Below are 21,598 nucleotides of genomic sequence, written 5' to 3'. Positions count from 1 at the left end.
CGGTGCTGGCTTAATTATCCCGCTCTAATTAAAAAAGGAAAGGGGGAGTTGGGTGTGTAAATAAGGATGGATGTGCTGGGGCTTTTTAAGAGCTGCACCCGCTGGGATCTGCTGAGGGTGACTTGTTCTGATGGTGGCCCAGTGACAGTTCTGGCCCAATGACATGGTGCTGGCCCTGAAGAATTAATTTGTATTGGAACTCGTTATCATTGGTGAGGTTTCTTTTGGTTAACAAGCAAAATGAATTAATGAGCCAGTCAGAATGAATTGACACAGAGGCAGGGAGGGGAGAGGGTGAGGCAGACCCGGGGAGATGGTGCCCAGAGGGACAGCTGGATTTGATAGGGACATAAGGAATAAAGCAGGGCAAAGAGGGGAGGGTAAACAAGCTCCTTCTCCTGCTGGCCTGGTGCTGTGACAGTTCTGGACTGGTGACATGGTGCTGGCCCAACGGGACTGTGGTTGTGCCAGGGAATTTGCTGCCCACACACCAGGTCAGGGCCATGGAGGCTGCCCAGCCTGGCTGTGGTTCATCCTTCTCCTCCTTTCCACATCCTAGGCTGCCTTCCCCTCTCCCTGTGGAATTTTGGGGTATTCATTGCTGCCAGACTCTCTGGGGAAGTGTGGGAGGAGTGGAGGGAGCCTTTCCACATTTCAGTAGATGTGTTCTCTGTCAGTACCTATTTCAACTTAGTTTTTCAGGCCAAACAAATTTGGCCAAGAGAAGAATGGGACAGGGAAGCAGGAGGGATGGGAGGGAATGCCTGAAATGTTATCCTTTCTCCACAGCCCTTCAGAAATGCTTCAGGGAAAAGAATTCATTTGAACTGAAAATTATCAGGGACGGGGGGGAAGTAGAGCCGTTCTGGAGCAGCTGTCTGGAGCAGCTAGTGAGGCAGTTTAATTAACACTGCACTTGGCTACCAGCTACCTTGGAGCCAATTTCAGGACATTTTTGTTGCCTGGCAGGTGATATACAGCTGCTGGAGGAGTTCTCCCAGCAATAGGAGACCTTCCCCATGGCAGAGAGACGGCAGGGGGGTTATTCAGCAGCCGTGAGTCATCTGTACCTGCATCTGGGAGGACTCTGTCCCCTCCCAGCCATAGCAAGACTTTTTATTCCTCCCTTCTTTGCATGCCAGCCTTGTTTTAATTAGCTGTATTTTTAATCTTTGTGAGCAGAGTGAAATCCCAAGCAAGGAAGTGGATTTATCCTGCTGGAAAACTTAATTAATGCTCCATCAGAGAGTTTGATTTCCAAGCATGATGAAGGTTTGTGTGTGGTGGTGACCCCATGGGTGTTATTTAGCAATGCTGCTGTTTCTCCTGGCTGTTTAAAACATTCTCCTCTTCTCCAGGACTGTGATTTTCACAGGAATCCTCCCTAGGGTGTTTGGAGCCACAGTCATCCTCCCAGGGAGGAAGGACAAGGTCCTGCTAATCACTGACTTGTCACCTTTTCCAGGTTGGATCCCAGCTCCTGGAGAGCCATTCCCAGAGTCCCTGCAGCACTGACCTCTGTGCTGGAGGCACGAAGTGGAACAGCTGAGGGAATTATGTTTGCTTCATTCCCAGCAAGAGCCAAGGGCTGGAAAAATGAAACAAAAAAAATCCAAACTGCTGGGAGCTCTGCCACTGGGAGCTCCTGAATCCAGCCCAGGCACTGTGACCTGCCCAGGCCGCCTGGCTCTGGGTCCAGGAGCTCCCAGGGAGGCTGGAGAGTTGTGCTGAGCCCTTTCCATGGGTTTCCCGTGGAATCACCTCTGGATGAGCCCTGGGGAGGGCAGGCAGGGGCTCCAGTGCCAGCAGGGGATACCTGTGGGTTGTGTCTCCTGCCCATCGCCCCAGCTCTGGGCTCATCCACTGCAACTGCAGCAGGAGCAGCAGATCCCTGGAGAACAGAGTGGAGAGACACCCCGTGCAGCAGGGGGGGAGCAGGAGCAGCTCCTTTGTCTCCATTACCTGCTCAAGCCCCTCACAGCAGCCCCAGGGCTGATCCAGGGACGGTGGGAGAGACACAAACAACACCACGGTGGCACAGCACAAACGTTTATTTTGAATCCCAAATATTTATGATCAACACCTGGTAAATGGCCAGTGAAATACATTTGATGGTGTCATTAATCTGCCATAAAGCTTTTGTATTTTTAGAGTTGTTTGCACAGCGTTGACTCATCCCTGCCTGCCAGGAGGCTGCAGGGAGCTCCCCTGCCTTTTGTCTTCCCTGCCTTTTGCTCCTGCTGCTCAAATCAAACAGGGGGTGAGTGGGATCTCACAGCAGCACACACAGGGGGATATTCCTGCTGTAGTTCTGCTGTAATTCACACTTACCTGGTGGTGGGAAGGCACCTGGGTGAGGCTGGGTGGGTTTTGTGTTCCATGGCTGGATCCCAGAGTGATTGATCTTGGAAAGGACCTTAAAGCTCATCCAATTCCACCCCCTGCCACGGGCAGGGACACCTTCCACTATCCCAGCTTGCTGTCCAGCCTGTCCTTGGACACTTGCAGGGATGATCCCTGTGTCCATGTGGCCGCCAGCCCCATGCCAGGGGCCCTGCTGGGCACGGACGCTGTCGCTGCCAAGGAGCTGTGAAGTGCCCGGTCTTCCCTGCAGAATTAATTTGTATTGGAACTCGTTATCATTGGTGAGGTTTCTTTTGGTTAACGAGCAAAATGAATTAATGAGCCAGTCAGAATAAATTGACACAGAGGCAGGGAGGGGAGGAGGGGGTGAGGCAGACCCGGGGAGATGGTGCCCAGAGGGACAGCTGGATTTGATAGGGACATAAGGAATAAAAGCACGAGGAGATGGGAGGGTAAACAAGCTCCTTCTCCTGCCAGCCATGGAGCCCTCCTGCTTGTGTCCAGTGGTGGCTGCATTTTTTGGGAATAACTCAGGTGGGAACTCTGTTTTCCATGCATCCAGCAGACCCTGCAGACGTGGCCACAGGCCCTTGGCAGCTTGTGCCTCCACGTGGGGCAAAGCAGAATCAGAAGAAGCTGCTCCAGGGGACTTCAATCAAATATTCAAATCATTAATCTGGATCTTCCCTGTGGTGTGACTTAATGAGGGTTGTTGGCATTTTCCCCCTTTCATTGTGAACAGATTTATTTTTCACTGGATAGCCCAACATCCACAGCTGGAAAAAACCAACCCAACGTTGACCTACAAGTGAGGGACACAGGTGAAGGGTCCTGGCATGAGGAGCAGCCCAAGTTGGGTGTGGGACACTCCTGGTGACATCTCTGCATCAGTGAATGCCAGGGAATCGTGGAATTGTAGAATATTGAGTTGGAAGGGACCCACAGAATCATTGAGTGGTGCCAAAATCCAGAGGGTGCATCAGTGCCACTGCACATCCCCCGTCCCAAGCAGCCCCTCAGCACCTTCCCAACCTCCAGAGAGGGGCTGACCCCGTCGAAAGAAAGGGCTAAAGCAGCCTGTGAGAGCACCATAATGCTGGGAGAGGATGGAGCACTCACCTGGTGTGAGCTGGAGTTATTCCAGGGGCTCAGCAGGGCTCCAGCAGAGAGACACGAGCTGCTCAAAACCCAAAGAGCCACAGAGATTTCAGCTCCTGTGGCTCTGTCAGGGTGTGCTAAAATTCCTAATTAAGCCCCCTCGTCTGGAGGATGAGGTGGCCCCAGCCATTAAAACCCAGCCATGGTTTGAAAACTTAATAGGGGAAATTTAATGGATGAAGTCAATTGAATTATTCATCCCCAGAAAGCTTGTACAAATATCAAATGCTTATTAGCATTCATGCAACCTGTATGATCTCACAGCTCTGACAGATTAAGGTTGGGGCTAATTGCACCCAGGATGGCGTCAGATTTGGTGCTTGGTATTTTTTAAAGCTTTTTTCCCTCCCCAGCATGACAAAGAGAATTTCAGATCGATGCCATCTGAGATTTACCCTTGAAGCAGAGCCCCTGTGATGGTTTCCCTCCTCAGCGTGGTGGTTTTTAATCCCTGCTTGATTCCTGCTCCTCCAAGGGTGCTGAGGTGGCTCTGGGCCAGCCCAGATGGACACAGCCCCCATCCCTGCGGGCTGTGGGTTTGCTGGAATGGAGAGTGCTGGGGCAGAGTCTGGCTGATTAATGGACAGGACTGAATGGCCATTAAAAATGCAAAATAGAAATCGATCCAATTAAATAATCATGACTTGCATTTAGCCCGTGCTTTTCACTTCCGATCTTAAGCGAGGCTTGCAGACGGTCCGGGGGGGAAATTGCTTAATGCTGCAGAGATTTAATCAACAAAATTAACACTGCTGATGTTAAATAGTTTCTCTGGTCTTGGCCAGGTTTGGGGATGCAGCTGGGGGGGTTTTGCACCTGTAAGTCCAGGTGAGTGTCTCCAAAAGAGACATCAGGGAGCAATCCATGATCACTCTCTGCTCCTGGGAAATTCAGTCTGAGCTTGATTCTCCCCACGCTGGCAGGATGTTCCTGCAGGCTCATGGGGTTGGTTTGGGTCCTGATGATCTTTGAGGGCTTTGGGAAGGGTTGCAGGCTGAGAGAGCCAGAACCAGGAACAAATATCCCAATTTATTCTTGACACTTGCCACGGCCTCAAGCCCTTCCAAGTTGTTCCACCCCTCTCCATCACCACCATCAGCCACCAACCCTGTGGCAAGAGGATTTTCCCCCTGAAGGGAATTCAGGCCTTTTCCAGCAAAGCTAAATAATCCCAGCAGTAAATGACACCCTGAGTGTCCCCTGATGCTGAGGGACACCCCTGGGCATTCCCCACCCCTCCAGGCAGGACTCAGCCTGGAGCAGAGGGATTCACCTCCCCTCCTTAAACTGCAGCAAAAGCACTTTGCCATCTTCCCCAAAGCACTGTTAATCATGGATTTTGTGGCTCTTTTCTGGAATTCCTCGCTCTCCCACCGAGACAGAATCATTATTTACAATAATTCTAAATGACTCTTAATTACAGTGGCGCAGGTGCTCCTCGGAAGCAGCCGGATCGACATATGGAGGAGAGGTGAGGGATTCTCTGAGCTCAGGGGGAGGTGGGAGAAGCCTCCAGCTCCAGCAGGGATGGTTCCCACCTGGGGGGGCTGCAGCTCAGAGAGGTTGAGGAAGGAGTTTTCAGGGAATGCCAAGCTCTGGGAGCGGGAGGGACAGCTGGGCACAAAGGGAGGCCACGCTTCCAGTTTATACAGTTTAATAGATGTGAAACAAGATACATTTCCTTTGGAGTAATGGATGCATCGATAACAGAAGATAAATGTGAAGGCATAAATATGAGGCGGCACGGAAGGAACCAAACGGAAACGACTGGATGGGTTTGTTCCCCCCTGGGTGTCCACGGGCTCCTTCCTGCTCCTATTTCCCGTGGCCAAGCTGGGCCATGGACACAGGGCCTGCAGGAGGGGTGGGGAAGGAGGGGAAAAAAAAAAAAGCTGCAAAAAAACCTCCCCAAAGTGGTGTTAAAAGGTGACCTGGATTCCTCTAGAGGCTTCTGGAAGGGCCTTGGGAAGGGAAGGTGTCCAGGGACGGGGAGGGAGGGACAGGCAGTGCAAACTGCCCCAAGGGGTCGGAGTTGTTCTGTCACGAGGAGGACAAATCGTCACCTTAAATGCTCACAAAGAACATCACCTACGACAGCTCTTTACACCTTTACACACTGTATCAATAATTTACTTAGAACTGCAGTAAACAAAATACATTTCTTAAATAATTTACTATTTATTTGTTCAGTTTTTTTTAATCTCTCTGTAAATGTAGTTATTTTTCCTTTTTTTCATTAGTTTTTTCTCTTTGTAACACAAGAAACCGTCTTTGTGCACGTTAGTTCAGATTATTGCAACGTTTAACCTGAATTTCAGTTAAAAAAAAAGGGGGGGGGGGAAGCAACAGGACAGTTGGACAGACAAGAAGAATGAATAACTTATTATTGCACTGGCTACAATTCAGTAGTGATTTGGTTTTTTTGTCTGTAATTAGGACAACCTCTAAAGTACAAAAGAAAATGAGCGAGATGTCAGAAGCATCAGCTGTGAGAAGAAGCTGGTGGGGTGATGGTGGAGGGCAGGGAAGCGAGGAAAGAGGAGAAACATTTGGAAAATGAATGGCTGGAATAATTAATTCCACAGAAAACCCAAGGAAACACCACCCATGTAATGCAAAAAACAGCATCTCTGTTTCTCTATAAAAATATGTGCATTATGAAGAGAGAGTTTTTGTGGGTCTATTTCTTTTTCCAGGTTTTTTTTTTTTTGTTGTTTGTATGTTTGTTTCCTCATTTTGTAGCTCACAAATACAGAATTTTTATTTATAGAACTGCTGATATACAGACAACGTCCAGCTCCCAGGCACTCCAGCGTAATGTGACAGCTCAAAAAGGTGCCTCAGGAAAAGTTGAGCATCTTTAAAATAAAAATAAAATAAAATAAAATTAAAAAAAAAACAAAAAACAAACCAAACAAAACAACAAAACCCCAAGAGAATCCCCCCAGATCCCAACCACCACCACCTCAGACCCGAATCAATGTGATCGAGGCCACGGAGTGGCGTGGGAGGAACGAAGCCACCCCTGCATCAACTCCACCTTCCCCTTAGAAAAGAAACCCCAAAACCTCTTGCCAAATCCCCCAGAACCCCATCCCCAGTTTCGTCCAGCCGCTCGTTTGGTTTCTTTTTCATTTTTTCTCGTGTGTGTGTGTGTGTGTGTGTGTGTGTGTTTGTGTGGTTTTTTTGCAAACTTCCACAGCTCCTCCCAGCGAGTGGCCGCAGCGAGGGGACGGCCCCGGTGATGGCCACCCCTGAGCCCTGGGTCCCCTCGTTTGGAACCCCCACATTGGTGACAAGCCCTTGAGACCCCCCCTGTCCCCCATCCCAGCAGCTATACTGGGTCATCCGTGCCTTCTTCTGTGGCAACAGTCACGGGGCCCAAGTCCTGCTTGCGCGGGGGGCTCTTGGCAGTGCCCAGCAGCTCTTTGCCCCCCTCTTTGCCGTTGCCCCGCTGAGTTTTTATGTGATCCTGTTTTCTCGGCTCAGCGTCCGGCCGCGAGTCCAGGGAGGCCGGCGTGGACTGCCCGCTGTCCAGCAGCTCCGAGAGGCTGCTCAAGGAGCCGCCGTCCAGCTGCTCGAAGGAGAAGTTGGGGATGCTGAGGTGCTCCCCTCGGCTCTCCGGGAGCTCCAGGGATTCTCGGTAGGCCGGGAACTCGCAGGACGGGGTTCTCCTCCGCAGCAGGGTGTTCTCGGAGGGTTTGGTGCGCGGGGCCGCCGCTCCCTCGTCCTCCATGGGAGGATCTATAGAAATGCAGGGCGGGCTCATCTTCTTCTTCCTCCGAGCTCCGTGGATGTAGTCGGCCTCCGGCTGGACGTGGCCAGGGGGCCGCTGCTTGTCCTCGGCGGGCTCCGGGGCGCCGCCGGACGGACAGATCTCAATGGAATGCCGCCGCTGCTCGTCGGCCCAGCTGGGCTTGCTGAGGAAGCCCTTGGTGTCGGTGCTGTGGAACTTCTTCAAGTCCTTCTCCCTGCGGGAGAGGCTGCTTGTGCTGCAGTTCTTGAGGGGCACGGGGGACGGGGCCGGGGAGGTGAAGGGCGAGGTGGAGCGGCTGCCGGGGTCCGAGTGCTCCTCTGCCCAGTCTTTGGCCGAGCTGTTGATGTGCCGAACCTCCTCGTCAGCCAGGTCTGAGGGCTCGCCCTGGCAGCCCTCGGGGCCAGAGGGGCTGCTGGGGCTGGGTGGCCGGCTGGGAACGCTGTGCTGGCCACACGTGTGCTTCCGTGCCAGGGGGCCCAGGGGCCGGTGTGGGGAGGATGGGGGGGAGCGTGGAGGGGTGGCTGGGAGGGGGGAATGGAGAGGGCTGGGGGTGAGGGTGCTCTGGGGCTGCTTTGCCGATGGTTGGGGCTCTCCAGGCTCTGCTTGCTGGCTGTCTTTCTGCTCTGGACTCTGTCCGTCTACCGAGTCTGTCCGAACGGCCTCCTGGAAGGGGAGAGGAGAGAAGTGGGGTGAGAGCCTGGGGATGTGCTGGGCAGCAGCACCTCCAGTGATGGACACAGAATTATAGAGCCACGTTGTGTTGGAAGGGGTCTTAAAGCCCATCTCCTTCCACACCCTGCCATGGGCACCTTCCACCAGTCCAGGCTGCTCCAAGCCCCATCTGAGCTGGCCTGGGACACTCACAGGGATGGGGAGCCCATAGCAGGAGGCAAAGGGCTGGTGGGTCTAACACAGCCCACCTCACCTCTGCCCCATCGTGCCAGTCCTGTCAGACCCTCCTGTACAACAGGATAAACCTGAGGAGCCTTCATGTTCAGGGCTAGCATCTGCTGGGCTGTTCCAGCCCCAAATCCTGAGCCAGCACAACCCATCATGGTGGAGGCCTCTCTCAAATGGAGATTGGGCACCTTCTCCCCACACTTTAGCTCTTATTTCCCAGAACAGCACAGCCATGAAGATGGAAGCAGGGAAAAAAAGGACCTTCCCACATTTGCTGGGAACATATCAAAATTTATGGCATGTTTTGTTCTGAAACAGGAATTCCACTTTAGCTCCAAGCAAAGAAACACAAGAGAGGACTGGGAAAGAAGAGAAAGAACCAGGTGACAAGACAGGAGTTACCTCTGGGTGCAGGTGGCCCCTCACCTGTCTGCAGAGCAGCTTGCTGAGAGCAGGAGAGCGGGGGCTGCCGTGGGGGACCAGCCCCTTCCAGCGGTGCCGCCCGTCCTGGCCGGGGCAGCGCGCGGCCTCCGCGGGCACCCTCAGCGAGGAGCTGCCCCCCACGGGCTGGGAGCGGGTGGAGCTGATGGATCCTAGGGCAGGACAGAGGGAGCAGTCACTGCTGGGCATGGGGGCTCTCAAGGTTTGGGGCAGAAGCTTCCAGAGGGGAGGGAACACCGGAGGGAGAAGGAGAAACCTCTTGGGCCTGGGTGAAATGCCAAACCTCGGCGTAAACCTTGGATTAAAAACCTTGTCCCTCGTCCTGTCTGCTGCTTTGAAGCTCAGCAGGGGTGGCAGGGAGCTCACAGATGTTGGGGTCTCTGTGCAGGGCTCTGATCCTTGTGGGTCCCTTCTAACTCAAGATATTCTACACCTTCTGCAAGCCCATGGCAGTTCTCCCACCCAGCCCAGCCCAGCCAGCACCAGGGGCTGTCCCCAAGGCTCAGCTCAGCTCAGTGTGGTCCCACCAGGAGCTGCTCCAAATGCTCTGACAGCCCTGAGCCGTGGACAGGCTGGAATCTTTCTCTTCCCAAAGCCTCCCAGGCTGGGTCTGAAGGCCATCCCTCCTCCCCAGCCCATCCGTGGTGCTGCTTTACTGCACTTGGGAGTTGTTTGAAAGATCTTCTCTGGTTTTTGGCTGCAGGATTTATTGTCCTCATTAGTTTGAAAGCCAGCGTCTGTTCCTGCAGTGCTGCCCAGCTCCGTGTTACAAACACCCTTATCCATCACTCCAAGAGATCTCACCCAGGGGTCAGGGAACTTGAACCCCTGACAAAAGCCATCCAGACACATCACAGTTGCATTTCACAGACAGATTTCTTGGTGGGGACAAAGAAAAGTGAGTGTTTAATAATTTTTCTTTTGGAGCTTTTCTCCAGAACACCACAGAAGGAATTCCCACCCCTACCCTGCTTCTCCCCAGGTTTTTTTTTGGGTTCTCTTAGACCCAGACTTTCAGGCTGAGCCTGTGCTGTTCATGTGCTATTCCAGGCTTTATAAAGTGCTTTTTATGATGCAGAAAAACTCTGGCATAAAGTCTGTCACAAACATGGTCATAAAATCCAGACTCAGTGCTCTACTCCTGTCCTCAGCTGGAATTTCCTCCTGTTGGACACTTTCCATCGAGCTCTCATATAGGAAACCCAAACCCCCTCCAAACTGGATGCTCAGGAGCACTGAAGATCTCTGGAGCTGGATATTTTTTCTCTTGTTTTTCTAGGAAATCAGCAAACTGCATCTAAAACCAAAATATCCTGAGATCTGCTCATCCCACAGGATTTTCACTGTGTGCTCAGTGAAGAAGATCAGACATCCTGAAGCCCATGAAAACACTCGTGGGAGTCTCCACGGGCTCAGTTTTATTTGGATATAATTTATGGATCTGTGACTTGAAGCAGAGTTTGGGCAGCTCAGGAGCAGCACAGCTTGGGGTGCTGCTGGTTTTACCACCAGGTAAACAGTCACATCCATCATATCCATCATATCCATCCCTCCAGTGCTCTTGGAGAGAAATTTAGGAATTGAGGAAACATCAGAGAATCCTTGGTGGGCTCTACCCACCCCTGCCAACGCCCCAGCAGTTTTATATGGATATAAATCCTCCTTTACAGCCACTCCAGGGATGAAAAGCAGCCCCAGGAGGCTGCCTGTGAAACTCAACCTCTGTTTTCTTTCCTTCACCAGGAATTTGCAGGTGAAATAATAATAAACACTGAGCAGAGAACATGACCTGGCTCCCAGAGAGTCTGAACAAACACAGAGTTCCTTCTCCCAAGGAAATCAGAGCAAATCAGGCTATGCAAATCCACTGGGCAGTTCTGGCATTTCAAACCATGCTGGATCAAAGGGAACCAGGCTGGGAAAAGTTCTAGGAAGCCCCTCCAGGAGCACGTGTGCTTTTAGGGAGGCAGAGTTGTGTTTCAGATCTATTTCCTTTGTATTTTTACTTTTAACCTAATAACTAATCCCTCATATCCCACAATACAAGCTTTTCTATCCAATTATAGAATACTACCCAAACCCATTAAAAAATTAAAAAAACCCACCCCAACCTCCACCCTAAAATCTCTATTTTACTTTACATATATCACTATATTTTAAAGCCTTAAACTCTAAATTTTCCACTACATAATATTATACACTGCTAATCAAACTACACACTCATAATCTCAATTTTATAATTTAATTTAAAAAACTTTCTCTACAACTTCTAATTAAATACAATACTCTCTTAAAAATAAAAATCTATCAACTTAATAAACCTAAACTTCTCAACACAACAAATTCCAACAATTTCCCCTTCAAAGCAGCTTGACAGAAGAGACAGAAAGGCATTTCCAGGGAAATGTGCTGGGATGCAGAGGATGAATGCCCCCTCAAAGGCTCTGTGATTCCTGGATTTTGGGGTCTCTCCATGACATTCATTACAAGGCTGGGCTCAGGAAGAACCAGAGAGTGGTTTCTGATCTTTCTGCTGCCAAAGAAACTCCTGCAGCTCTGAACTCCACGTGTGCTGCTGAAAGGCACTGCCCCGAGGCTGCAGCCTGCCTGAAACATGAGGAATTGTGCTGGAAGCCATCCCAACTCTGCCTTTTATTCCTGGGGATGTTATTGATCTGCAGGCAGGAGTCAGAGGGAATGCACAGCTCCCTTTCCCTCAGCTAAAAACCTGTGCCTGTGCTTGGGAGCTTTGCTTCTCCCCAAGCACCTGAGCTTGGGAGCTTTGCTTCTCCCCAAGCACCTGAGCTTGCTGCTGGGGAGGTGATGGAGACGTGGAGCTTTGCAGGATGTGGGGAAGCCCTGTGGTGCTGCTGGGCAGGTGATGGAGACGTGGAGCTTTGCAGGGTGTGGGGAAGCCCTGTGGTGCTGCTGGAACCACAGGGGAGCGAGCCCTGCTCAGGCCATGCTTGGCTTGGTTGCTCCTCACTGAACCCCTCTGTGGGTGTAACCATGGAGTTGTAAAGATTGGAAAAGACCGTGGATTCCAAGCATTAATCCTGCACTGCCAAGGCCGGTGCTAAATCAAGTCCCAGGTGTTTTGAACACAGGTTCAGGAAGATCCACAGGTTTTTTGAACACTCCCAGGGATGATGACCCCACCACTGCCCTGGGAGCCCGTTCTGAAGCTCGAACACCTTCCAGTGAAGAAATTTTCCCTGATATCCAATCCAAACCTCCCCTGGCACAACCTGAGGCTGTTTCCTCTCACCCTGACCCTGTTCCCTGAGAGCAGAGCCCAACCCTGCCCCATCCTGTCAAGGAGTTTTGAAGAATGAGAAGTTTCCCCCTGAGCTTCCCCAGGCTGAGCCCTCCAAGCTGCACCCCCTTCCCTGGACAGCTCCAGCCCTTCCACGTCCTTCTCGCGGGGAGGAACCCAACCCTTTGCCCCAGAGCAGAGGAATCTGTGAGGGTGGTACCTCTTTGGGCTTTGCAGGGGTAGGTTTCCATCTCCACCTCGTGCAGGGGCAGGGGGGCCGTGGCGGGGGTGACGGGCCGGAACATGTAGCTGTCGTTGGGCAGGGAATGCATGCGGGACACGGAGATCTTCCTGACTGTCAGCAGGTTCTGGGAGTCCTGGGCCCTCAGCGAGCCTGCACTGCCCTGCAGAGCAACAGGAGAGAGAGGTGGCACCACCCCTGTGGCAGCAGCAGCAGCTCTCTGGCCACAGAGGGGGACACAGATTTCCCAGGCATCGTCCTGGGAGAAGCCTGCGAGAAGACAAGAATGATTTCTTGTCATGGATGTATTTTATGAAAAATCCTTTCATCAGGATTTTTTCTCCTGAGAAGCTGAGAGGCCTCAGGAACGAAATGTAACCAATGGTTATCTGCTGCTGTGGAATGCAACAGGTGCATCTGGGATTGGTCTCATGTGGTTGTTTTTAATTAATGGCCAATCACAGTCCAGCTGGCTTGGACTCTCTGGTCAGTCACAAGATTTTATCATCATTCCTTTCTATTCCTTTCTAGCCTTCTGATGAAATCCTTCTTCTATTCTTTTAGTGTAGTTTTAATATATCGTTTTCTTTTAATATAATATATATCATCAAATAATAAATCAAGCCTTCTGAAACATGGAGTCAAGATTCTCATCTCTTCCCTTGTCCTGGCTGGACACATTGCCCTCCCAATTTCCCCTTTTATCTCAAACACAGTGAATCCCTCTGGTTCTCCCTTCACATCAGCATCCCAGTGACTGATTGAAAACATTTTCCCAGCTGCATGTCTTAAATTAAATGTATTTTGCTTTGCTCTGCCAGCAAAACCTGTCCCTGAGGTCCCTCAGGTTTGGAGCTCACCAAGGATCTGGTTAAATCTGGTTTTTAACTTGTATTTCTGGCTTAGAAATGTCTTTCCTCAGCTCCCTGAAGGTGCACACCCCAAGATGAATTACTCCATGCTTTTACCCTGTGGAACTTGGCTGGGAAGGAGGGACCAGCAGGTATTTACAGATTGCTGGCATCCAGCTCTGCCAGCTGTGGCTGTGCCCAGGAGCCACCCAGGGCTCTCAGCTGATGGATGAAAGCCTCAGCAGCCAGGGCCAGCTGGTCCTTGGCCATCCCAGCTCATCAGCTCCACCAGCACGGCCTCCCCTGGGCTGGGGGCAGCCAGGGGCTCCTGCTCAGCCCTGAGCCACAAGGAGAACAAAAGGTCTCAGCACCTGAACAGAAGCATCTGAGGATTTGGCTCCTGAAGCTCAGCTTGGCTGTGGCTGGAACAAATGAACAGAAAGCCCTTCTTGACATCAGCCACTTCCATTTTTAAAGGTTCAGCTGTTGAGAGCTGACTGGATTAGGGACGTGGGTAAATTTCAAATGAAATAAGGGCTTGAAATATGAACCATGGATGGGAAATTTGTTGGAGAGCTGCCCTGGACAGTGAGGATGGTTTGGAGGCATCACTGCTGCTCCTCCTCCTTGCTGGGAAACACCTGCTGCACTCCAGAGCCTGATCCCATACCCTGGAAATTGGGATGGGACCTGGGCATGGGGGGTGACTGGGAGCAGAGGAGGTTGAAGCCCTTCTGGTTTGTTGGGAATCTCCCTGGAGCATCTCCTGAATCCCAGCTCTGGGGATTGCTGGAAGCCTGAGGTGTTGATCCCTCCCTGCCTCAGTTTCCTCAGCATCACAAACAAATTCTTGCAATAACAACAATAAAATCAAACCTGACACTGTTTTCTCCACAAACAAAAAACTCTGCTTGCAGCTCTGGGTTTAACATTTGAAGTCACACCAAATGCACATTTTAAAGGATGCTCTGTGGAAAGGACAGAGGCTGGAAAGGTTGTGGTTATGGAGGGACAGGTTTGGGGCAGCTCAGACACAGCCCCAAAGTGCAGCTACTGTGGGTGGGACCACCTCAGCCTGGTGGCCTGGGCTTTTGTGGGGTAATGGCAGGACATGGTGGAAGGATGAAGGGGACACTTCTCCCCCTCATCACCTCCAGGGTTAAAAGAAGGCTCTGCCTGGCTCCTGATGTGTTTGGGAAGTGTTGGAAGATGAGGAAAGCCCAAGGAGAACGGATTGTTTGCACTCCCAGCCTGTGTGAGGGGAGGTGCCCTCTCTTCCCTCAATTAGAAAAGCAACCTGGGCATTTCCCTGCAGGAATGTTTGTCAGGAGCAACATTCAAACAGCCAATTCCCCATCCCTGTGTAACCAAATCTTTCTCCTCGCCCTAATGGAGCCTGATAGATTTCACAAAAATCTAATTTAATGTAATTTAATCTCCAAGCCCCCACTGATTTCGCGGTAGATTTATTTGTGATGGTGGTGACAAAGCAGTTCCATGTTCACTCTTAATCACAGGCTGCTGACATGGGGTGAGACAATTATCTCACACCCTCCCTCCCCCCTGCACTTCTGATTGTTTTCCTGGAAGACTGGCAGGGATCAGAGGGCAGGCAGTGTCCAAAAAATCAACCCAGGAACCTCCAAAAAATCAACCCAGGAACCTCCAAAAATCAACCCAGGGACCTCCAAAAAATCAACCCACGGACCTCCAAAAATCAGCCCAGAAACCACCAAAAATTAACCCAGGGACCTCCAAAAATCAGCCCAGGGACCTGCAGCTCCTTTCTGAGGGGCTCTGACAATTCCCAAGTTCTCCATGTCCTCGGCAGAGCCTTAGGGAGCTGCAGGTTTACAGCAGCACTAAATTGCTGGAGGATCCTCTGGAAATCCCAAAGTGGAATTCAACAGAACCTGTGAAGGGAATTTATCCCATCCCATGCTGCAGGTGCCAGGGCTCCCAGTGCCAGCACTCCCAGGATTTTTGGGATTGCTCATTAGTCCTGCTGCCCTGAAAAATGACAAGGACTGGCTGGGACAGCAGGACAGGGACTTTTATATGGCTTTTATGGCTCTGAACTTTAAATCCACAACCTGAGAGTGAAGTGGAGAGGTGGACTTTGAACTCTCCACTGGAATAATGGCCAGGATAACGTTTCCCCCTCCAGGAGGCCTGGCAGCTGCCTCAGGATGTGAGGTGGTGGTGACATCCCTGGGGTAGGGGCTGGGACAGCTCCTTGTCTCCCTCTCTGGCTCTGTGTGGGATCTGCTGGTCAGGCTGGTGGGATCCATCCCCTCCCCAGCCCAGCTCTCACCAGGCCTTGTTGCTTCCCCTTGGGGTGCTCCAGGTTCCCGTGCAGCGCCCGGCTCTCCCCAGCCCCGCTCCTGCTCCCGCCGGTTCCTCTGGACATCTCCAGCTCGATCTCGGCGTCCATCTCAGCGTCCTCCTTGGCCTCCTTGTTGCTCTCCTCCAGGTGCTTCATCAGCACTGCCACCACCACGTTGACCAGCACGAACTGGGCGATGAGGACGAAGGTGACGAAGTAGACGGGGGAGATGACGGGCAGGTAGCTGAGGCAGTGCTTGTCCTCCCGCGTGCACTCCCGCAGCGTGTCCTGCACCAGGGGGACAGGCAGCCATTGGAGAGCCTCTGCTGGGGCTCCAGGGGCACAAACGGAGCCATTGAAAATATGGGTATTGATCTAGTGCCGATATCCAACTGTGAGGGACAAAAACTCTCTAACAGTTTAAAGTTAGAAAGTTTATTGCAGCGTGCGGGGATAGCTCCCAAATACACCTCACAATTTACAGGTGATTCCAGAGCCCTTTTATCTATTTAAGTATTAATCTAAAGGTGATTACAGAGTCCTTTTTAATCTACACAAGTATTGAATACCCAAAACACAAATGCATATTCATAACTTTGGTACATCCCATTCCCAGTATGGATATTGATCTGGTACCGATATCCAAAAACTCTCTAACAGTTTAGAGTTAGAAAGTGTGTGCTTATTGTGGGATAACTCCCAAATACACCCCACAATTTACAGGTGATTGCAGAGTCCTTTTATCTATACAAGTATTGAATACCTAAAATGCAAATGCATATTCATAACTTTGGTACATCCCATTCCTCACTTTGTATGGTAATTAGTTCAAAAGCCATTAAGCATGCACAGTTTGCTCCTTGAAATGGGTCGGTGGTCCCTTTCATGGGGAGGGGTCCCAAAATGAGGAAGTAAATTAAGTCCTCCTCGTTCTGACCTTTCTACCTTTTCAATGCAAATCTGACAAATGAACCCATTGGTAGAATCCCATTGGTTTCAGAACAGAGGAGGCCACAATTGTCTTATGTTCCTAAAAGCTATTTATCAGTTTCTATATTCTTCATTATAAACCCAGCTAACCAAACATTGTGTTGACAAACAATCAATTATTAGTTAACTACTAACTTCTAACTTCATCAAGGCCTACCCATTTATTTTAATTAACTCCAATAAAGCTTATCTCTAACTAAAATATTAGCTCCTCTAAAATCTCTAAATTCCTTAAAGTGTATGTCTCAAAACACCAAAAGAACACAAAGTGGGTACAACTGAAACAGGTAAGAGGAAATAAGGGGGTCATGGATTACAGCACCTACAAAGAGGGGAATGGGGTGCCCAGAAGTTTTGGATTTCTCATGTCCTGGAGTGCTTCAGGTCAGGTTGGACAGAGCATGGAGCAAGGAAGGTGTCCCTGCCCATGGCAGGGGTAGCACTGGATGAGCTTTAAATTCCCTTCCCTCCCAAAGCATTCCATGATCCTGTGATTCTGTGACACATCCCAAAGGCACAGCACCCAGAGCACATGGTTACTCCTCCCAGTCAAAAACCTGGCATAATTTTCCTTCAATATTACATCCAGGAACAAAGCTTCAGGCTGGGTGAGACTTAGGACAAATCTTGAAAACACACCTGGCTTTTCTATTAGAAGTCCCATTTTTGAGGTCTTAAGAGGAAACATTTTTGTTTTTGCCCAAGAGTTGCCTAAATCTGTTAAAATCTGTGCCTCCAGAGAGGAGGAAGCCCCCAGAGGCTGCACACACCTTCATGATCCCGTTCCAGTTGTCCCCCGTGGACACCCTGAAGAGGGTGAGGAAGGCCATGCCGAAGTTGGTGAAGGTGGCGTGGCGGCTCAGGCCCTCACAGGGGTTCTCCTCACTGCAATCTGTGGGGCAGGGAAGGAGCAGCACATCAGCCAAGCCATGCTGGAGTTCCCACAGCAGCCCCCAGAGCCACCTCCCATGGATTTATGGTACCAGGGGGTGCTGACATCCTGCTCAGGAGGAACAGGGGGGACAGGGGGAAAGGTGTTTGCAGCTGGAGAACCTTGGGACGGGACAGCAGGAGCTGTGGAAACGGTGGGGGTGGAATTCTCCTCCCTGGAAGCATTCAAGGCCACGTTGGACAGGGTTTGGAGCAAGCTGGGCTAGTGGAAGGTGCCCCTGCCCATGGCAAGGGGTGGCACTGGATGGGCTTTAAGGTCCTTCTCAACCCAAACCATTCCATGATCGTCTGATTTCTGTGATTTTCTTTACTCCTGCTCTACAGCCTCCTTTGTCTGTTTTCCTGTTGATTGCGCCCTTGCCTTGATGATTTTTTATATCCACCACGAGGGATATTTTCACTGAGATAAAGTGGAGCAATTTGACATTTTCCCCCTGAGAATTAATAGCCTAATGAATGCAAATTGAACATATGAAATATCCATCTTCCCATAAAACACAGCCTCGTTAAATATCCATTAGGACAGGCAGCAACGGCTCTTGGTTGGGCATTTCAGTCTTAGGTAATTATTCTGAGGTAAATTGGAAGGAAAAACAAAAAAAAAATAATCCAAGAAAAACCCACAAATGACCAGTCCTGGGGGAGAGAGGGCTGATGGTTCTTGTGGCTGGCATGGACTGATCAGGAAAAAGGAAGGAATATTCCCATTACATTGGGCTGGGAAGCAGAGTCCTGCCCCAGTGGGGTTCCCTGGGCTGGCATTGCCCAGGTGTGTGTGGAAACACCAGAAGAGCCATTTTTCACCCCTGTGACTGAACAATTACACCCATAACTCCAGGGGTAAAATATAAACCCTCAGTGTCTCACTCAGGGTGGGTGCAGAACTAATTCCTTCCCTGGAATTTGTGAGAGACTGAAAAATAATTTGGTTTTGGTTGAAAGAATTATTCTGCTCTCAGGCACTTGTAATCTGAGCAGAGGGCTGGGCTCATAAAGGGGATTAATGACAGCCATAAACTCTGCTCAGGAAGGGCCCTTCTGGTGCTCCTGGAGCTCTAATTGGGATGGAAATGTTGAGGATGCAGACACAGCTCCCTCCAACAGCATTTTCCAGGCTGGGCAAGGCTGGGGTTTGCTCTGATTTTAGTGATGGGCACATTCCTGAGCAGCTGCAGTCTCCTCAGACTGGAGGATTAATTAATGCTGGACAAGCAGGAAGCACTGGATGCCTCCTGATTGATGGAGAGAGGGGAGGGTAATGCTGAGAGCAGGGGACAGAGGAGCCCTGGGAGCTGCAGGAGCAGTGGCAGCCAAGTGCAGGGAACTGATGGGCTGTGGGGGAAGCTGTGAGCAGGGACATGTTTATGGTGGCATCTCTCCAGCAGGAACCTGACCCCCATCCAGCTCTGCAGACTCGTGCTCTGTCTCCAGTAGCAAACTTGAACCAATCCATGCTGGGCAATGATATTTAAAAAGCAGAGAGTTCCTCTCCAGCCAAGGCTGGCGTAGGCCAGAGCCCTGAATGTGTGTGCATGTGTCAGAAAGGTTCTGTGTTACATCCTCGTGTGTCAGCTGTGACCCTGAGATCAAGAGGAAACTTCCATCTTCAGAACATGAGTGTGAAGCTAAGGAAGGCCCAAGAATGAGAGAGAGAGGGAGAAAAGGAAGCAGGCAGATAGCAAATAAACACCAACCGGATGGAGCCAGCGGCCTGGGGCCCATTACTCACCCAGCTTGCCAAACAATTCCACTCCCAGGGCAGCATAGATAAAAAACAGGAGCATAAAAAGTAGGCCAAGGTTCCCTACCTACACAAGGAGAAAGCAGAACAAGGGTCAGGCAAGTCGAGGTCATGAATGAAATCACTCCATCACATTTTCAACACAAGCACAGCAGGGATGGGGGGCCAGAGGAAAATCAGATTTCCCCTGGGACCAGCAGCCTGGTCCCTCTCTGAGTTCTGCTTCAAGGGGCCCAGGGAGGCCTTTGTGTGGGGCAAGGAGCAGAAATGCCCTTGGGGGAAGCAGCAGCTTCTCCATCACCCTCCACTCTGGAATTTGGCCGCCCAGGGCAGTCTGTGGGGCAGGGCTGCTTTGGGACCTGGGCTCTGGGTTGGGTTTGGGGCCCTTTCCTCTCCTTTGCTGGGACTCTGAGACAGCAGCAAGGCAGGAGAGGAGCTGCTTCCAAAGGTTTCACAGGCATGGAGGGCTTGCAGTGCTCCAAGAAGAGGAGAACTCCCTGAGCCTTTTCCTCTGCAGGCCCTTCTCAACAAGAGCTTCCCAGATTTCAGCTTTCTGTGTCCCACAGGAAAATCCTGATCCCAAACACCAGCGCTGGCAGCTCCAGGTGCTGCTGGAGGTGTTCCAAGCCCCCAGGGCGGCTGAAGGGGGTGACAAGTGACATGAAAACAGCTCAAAAGCTCTTCACACCACCAGCTTCACAGCCCTCCGTGCTGGATCTCATCCCAGCACAGAATCCAAGCCTCAAAAACGTCTCCTGGAGCAGATTTTGGTGATTCAGGCAGAGAACACGAAGGGCAGAGTGACCTGGCCTGCTCCCCCCTGCTCCCATTTATCTCTGCTGCCACTTTAATCTCCCTGTTAGCAGCTCCTAACTGAGACAAAGTGAGTTCTCTGCACCACCAGCAGGATTTTATCCCTGAAAAACAAGGAGCTAGGAGGGGATCCAGGCAGTCAGGCCCAGGGATTCCTGATCTCTGAGGTGCATTTTAGTGAACTCTGACTTTGGGTGAGTTTTCTTCTCTGAGGTGGCACAGCCACAGATTTTTTGGTTATTTGGACTGTGCTTGATTTAATCAGAAAGTTTATCAGTGTGATATCTGTCATTATAAAATTAACACAGCTCTTGCTGATGAAAGAGGGGATTTTTTATATTAAAGAAATGGGAATAGTCCAATCACCCAGTGCAGGCTGTAATTGCTGTAAAGCCTAAACTGGCTCTGCAATTTCCCTAACATTATTACAATCCTCCAGGGAATAATAAAGATAAAACAGGGATGTGGATGGCTGGGCTGGGTTATTTCATCTGCCTCTGCTGCCTTCTGGAACAGCTTTTGCTGCTCCTGTCTGCTGGACCACTGATGGTTTGGGAGCCATTAGAAATGAGCAGGCACAAGCACAAGCACCCCCCACACACTGCTGGGGAGGCAAATGAGCAAATAATTACAGGGAATTAAAATAAAAGGGATAAACAAACTTTCGAGGTTGAGGCAACAGGAGAGGGTGTTGGGTTTTGCTCTAAGCAGCCTGAGTGTTTTGGTGTCTGAAAAATCAGCCTGGAAACTTATGGCATTGATGAAATCCCAAAGAATTTGGGGTAATGTGGGAGTTATTACCAGGTTATCTGTAAAAGGTGTTATCTGGATTTCCACAAAGAGGAGAGGGAAGAGGGAATGGGGAAGGGAAAGAGGAGAACGAGAAGGAGGAGGAGAAGGAGAAGGAGAAAGAAGAGGGAGAGAAAAAGGGAGAGGAAAAGGGAGAGGAAAAGGGAGAGGAAAAGGGAGAGGAAAAGGAAAAGGAAAAGGAAAAGGAAAAGGAAAAGGAAAAGGAAAAGGAAAAGGAAAAGGAAAAGGAAAAGGAAAAGGAAAAGGAAAAGGAAAAGGAAAAGGAAAAGGAGTCCCTGTGGGGGCAGTTCCAAGCTGTTGAAGACAGAGAGGAGTCTCTTGTACAGGGAATTAATGTTCCATCCATGGATCAAGTGAGACCAGAGAAGAGAAAACAACCCAGATCTTCTGACAGGGAAATTCCACATCTTATTGCTGTTGGAGGGTGGGATTGGGCTGGACCTCAGTTGTGCTCCCCAGCAGGAAGAGCTGAGGCAGCTCAGCAGTGACTGCTGGGGGATTCACTTCCACCAGGAGCATTTGAACCCAGATCTGATACAGAAAGGGACTTTGGAAAATACCCCAAGTCTGATACCAAAAGGGACTTTGGAAAGCTGGGAATGGGAAAAGGACTAAAGAAAAACCATCAAACAGGAGCTTTAGAGAGCAGCCCTTGCTTCCAAACCCAGCAGCCACCAGACTTAGGAGCAAGGAAATGATCAGTGATGGATGAGTGGTGTAATTAATTATGGAGCCTTAACGAGCTGGAGCCCAGAAAGAAGAGGAAAACACTTGAAGCAGGTCTTGAAAAGCTGCTCCACACCAAGAGATTAAAGGAGTTCACTGCTCTCCTGTTCTCCAGACTGCAGGAGATTATTTTATCTACCATTGCTCCATAAAGGAGAAGTGCTACAAGAAAAAAGCAAAATTACATCCAGTGAAAAACCAAACCTTGCTAATTCAGACTAAACTCACCAGATATTTTCTTAGTAAGAAGAGTAAACATGAATGTATTCCATC

General features: G+C 50.5%; 1 protein-coding gene across 1 annotated transcript in view; it reads right to left on the bottom strand.

The window, feature by feature from the left end:
• Positions 1–5,159: 5,159 nt before the first annotated feature.
• LOC118692511 (voltage-dependent T-type calcium channel subunit alpha-1H) overlaps positions 5,160–21,598 on the bottom strand; it is a 111,204-nt gene continuing 94,765 nt past the window's right edge. Inside the window, 6 exon segments of the mRNA XM_036392387.1 lie at positions 5,160–7,942; positions 8,606–8,772; positions 12,097–12,280; positions 15,283–15,582; positions 17,055–17,176; positions 18,965–19,043. Coding sequence (XP_036248280.1) covers positions 6,857–7,942; positions 8,606–8,772; positions 12,097–12,280; positions 15,283–15,582; positions 17,055–17,176; positions 18,965–19,043 — 1,938 coding nt within the window. The 3' untranslated portion in view covers positions 5,160–6,856.

Source organism: Molothrus ater, chromosome 16 (assembly GCF_012460135.2).
Source record: "Molothrus ater isolate BHLD 08-10-18 breed brown headed cowbird chromosome 16, BPBGC_Mater_1.1, whole genome shotgun sequence".
Lineage (NCBI taxonomy): Eukaryota > Metazoa > Chordata > Aves > Passeriformes > Icteridae > Molothrus > Molothrus ater.
Note: the sequence above shows the minus strand (reverse complement) of the source record. Positions and strands in the feature narration are given on the sequence as shown.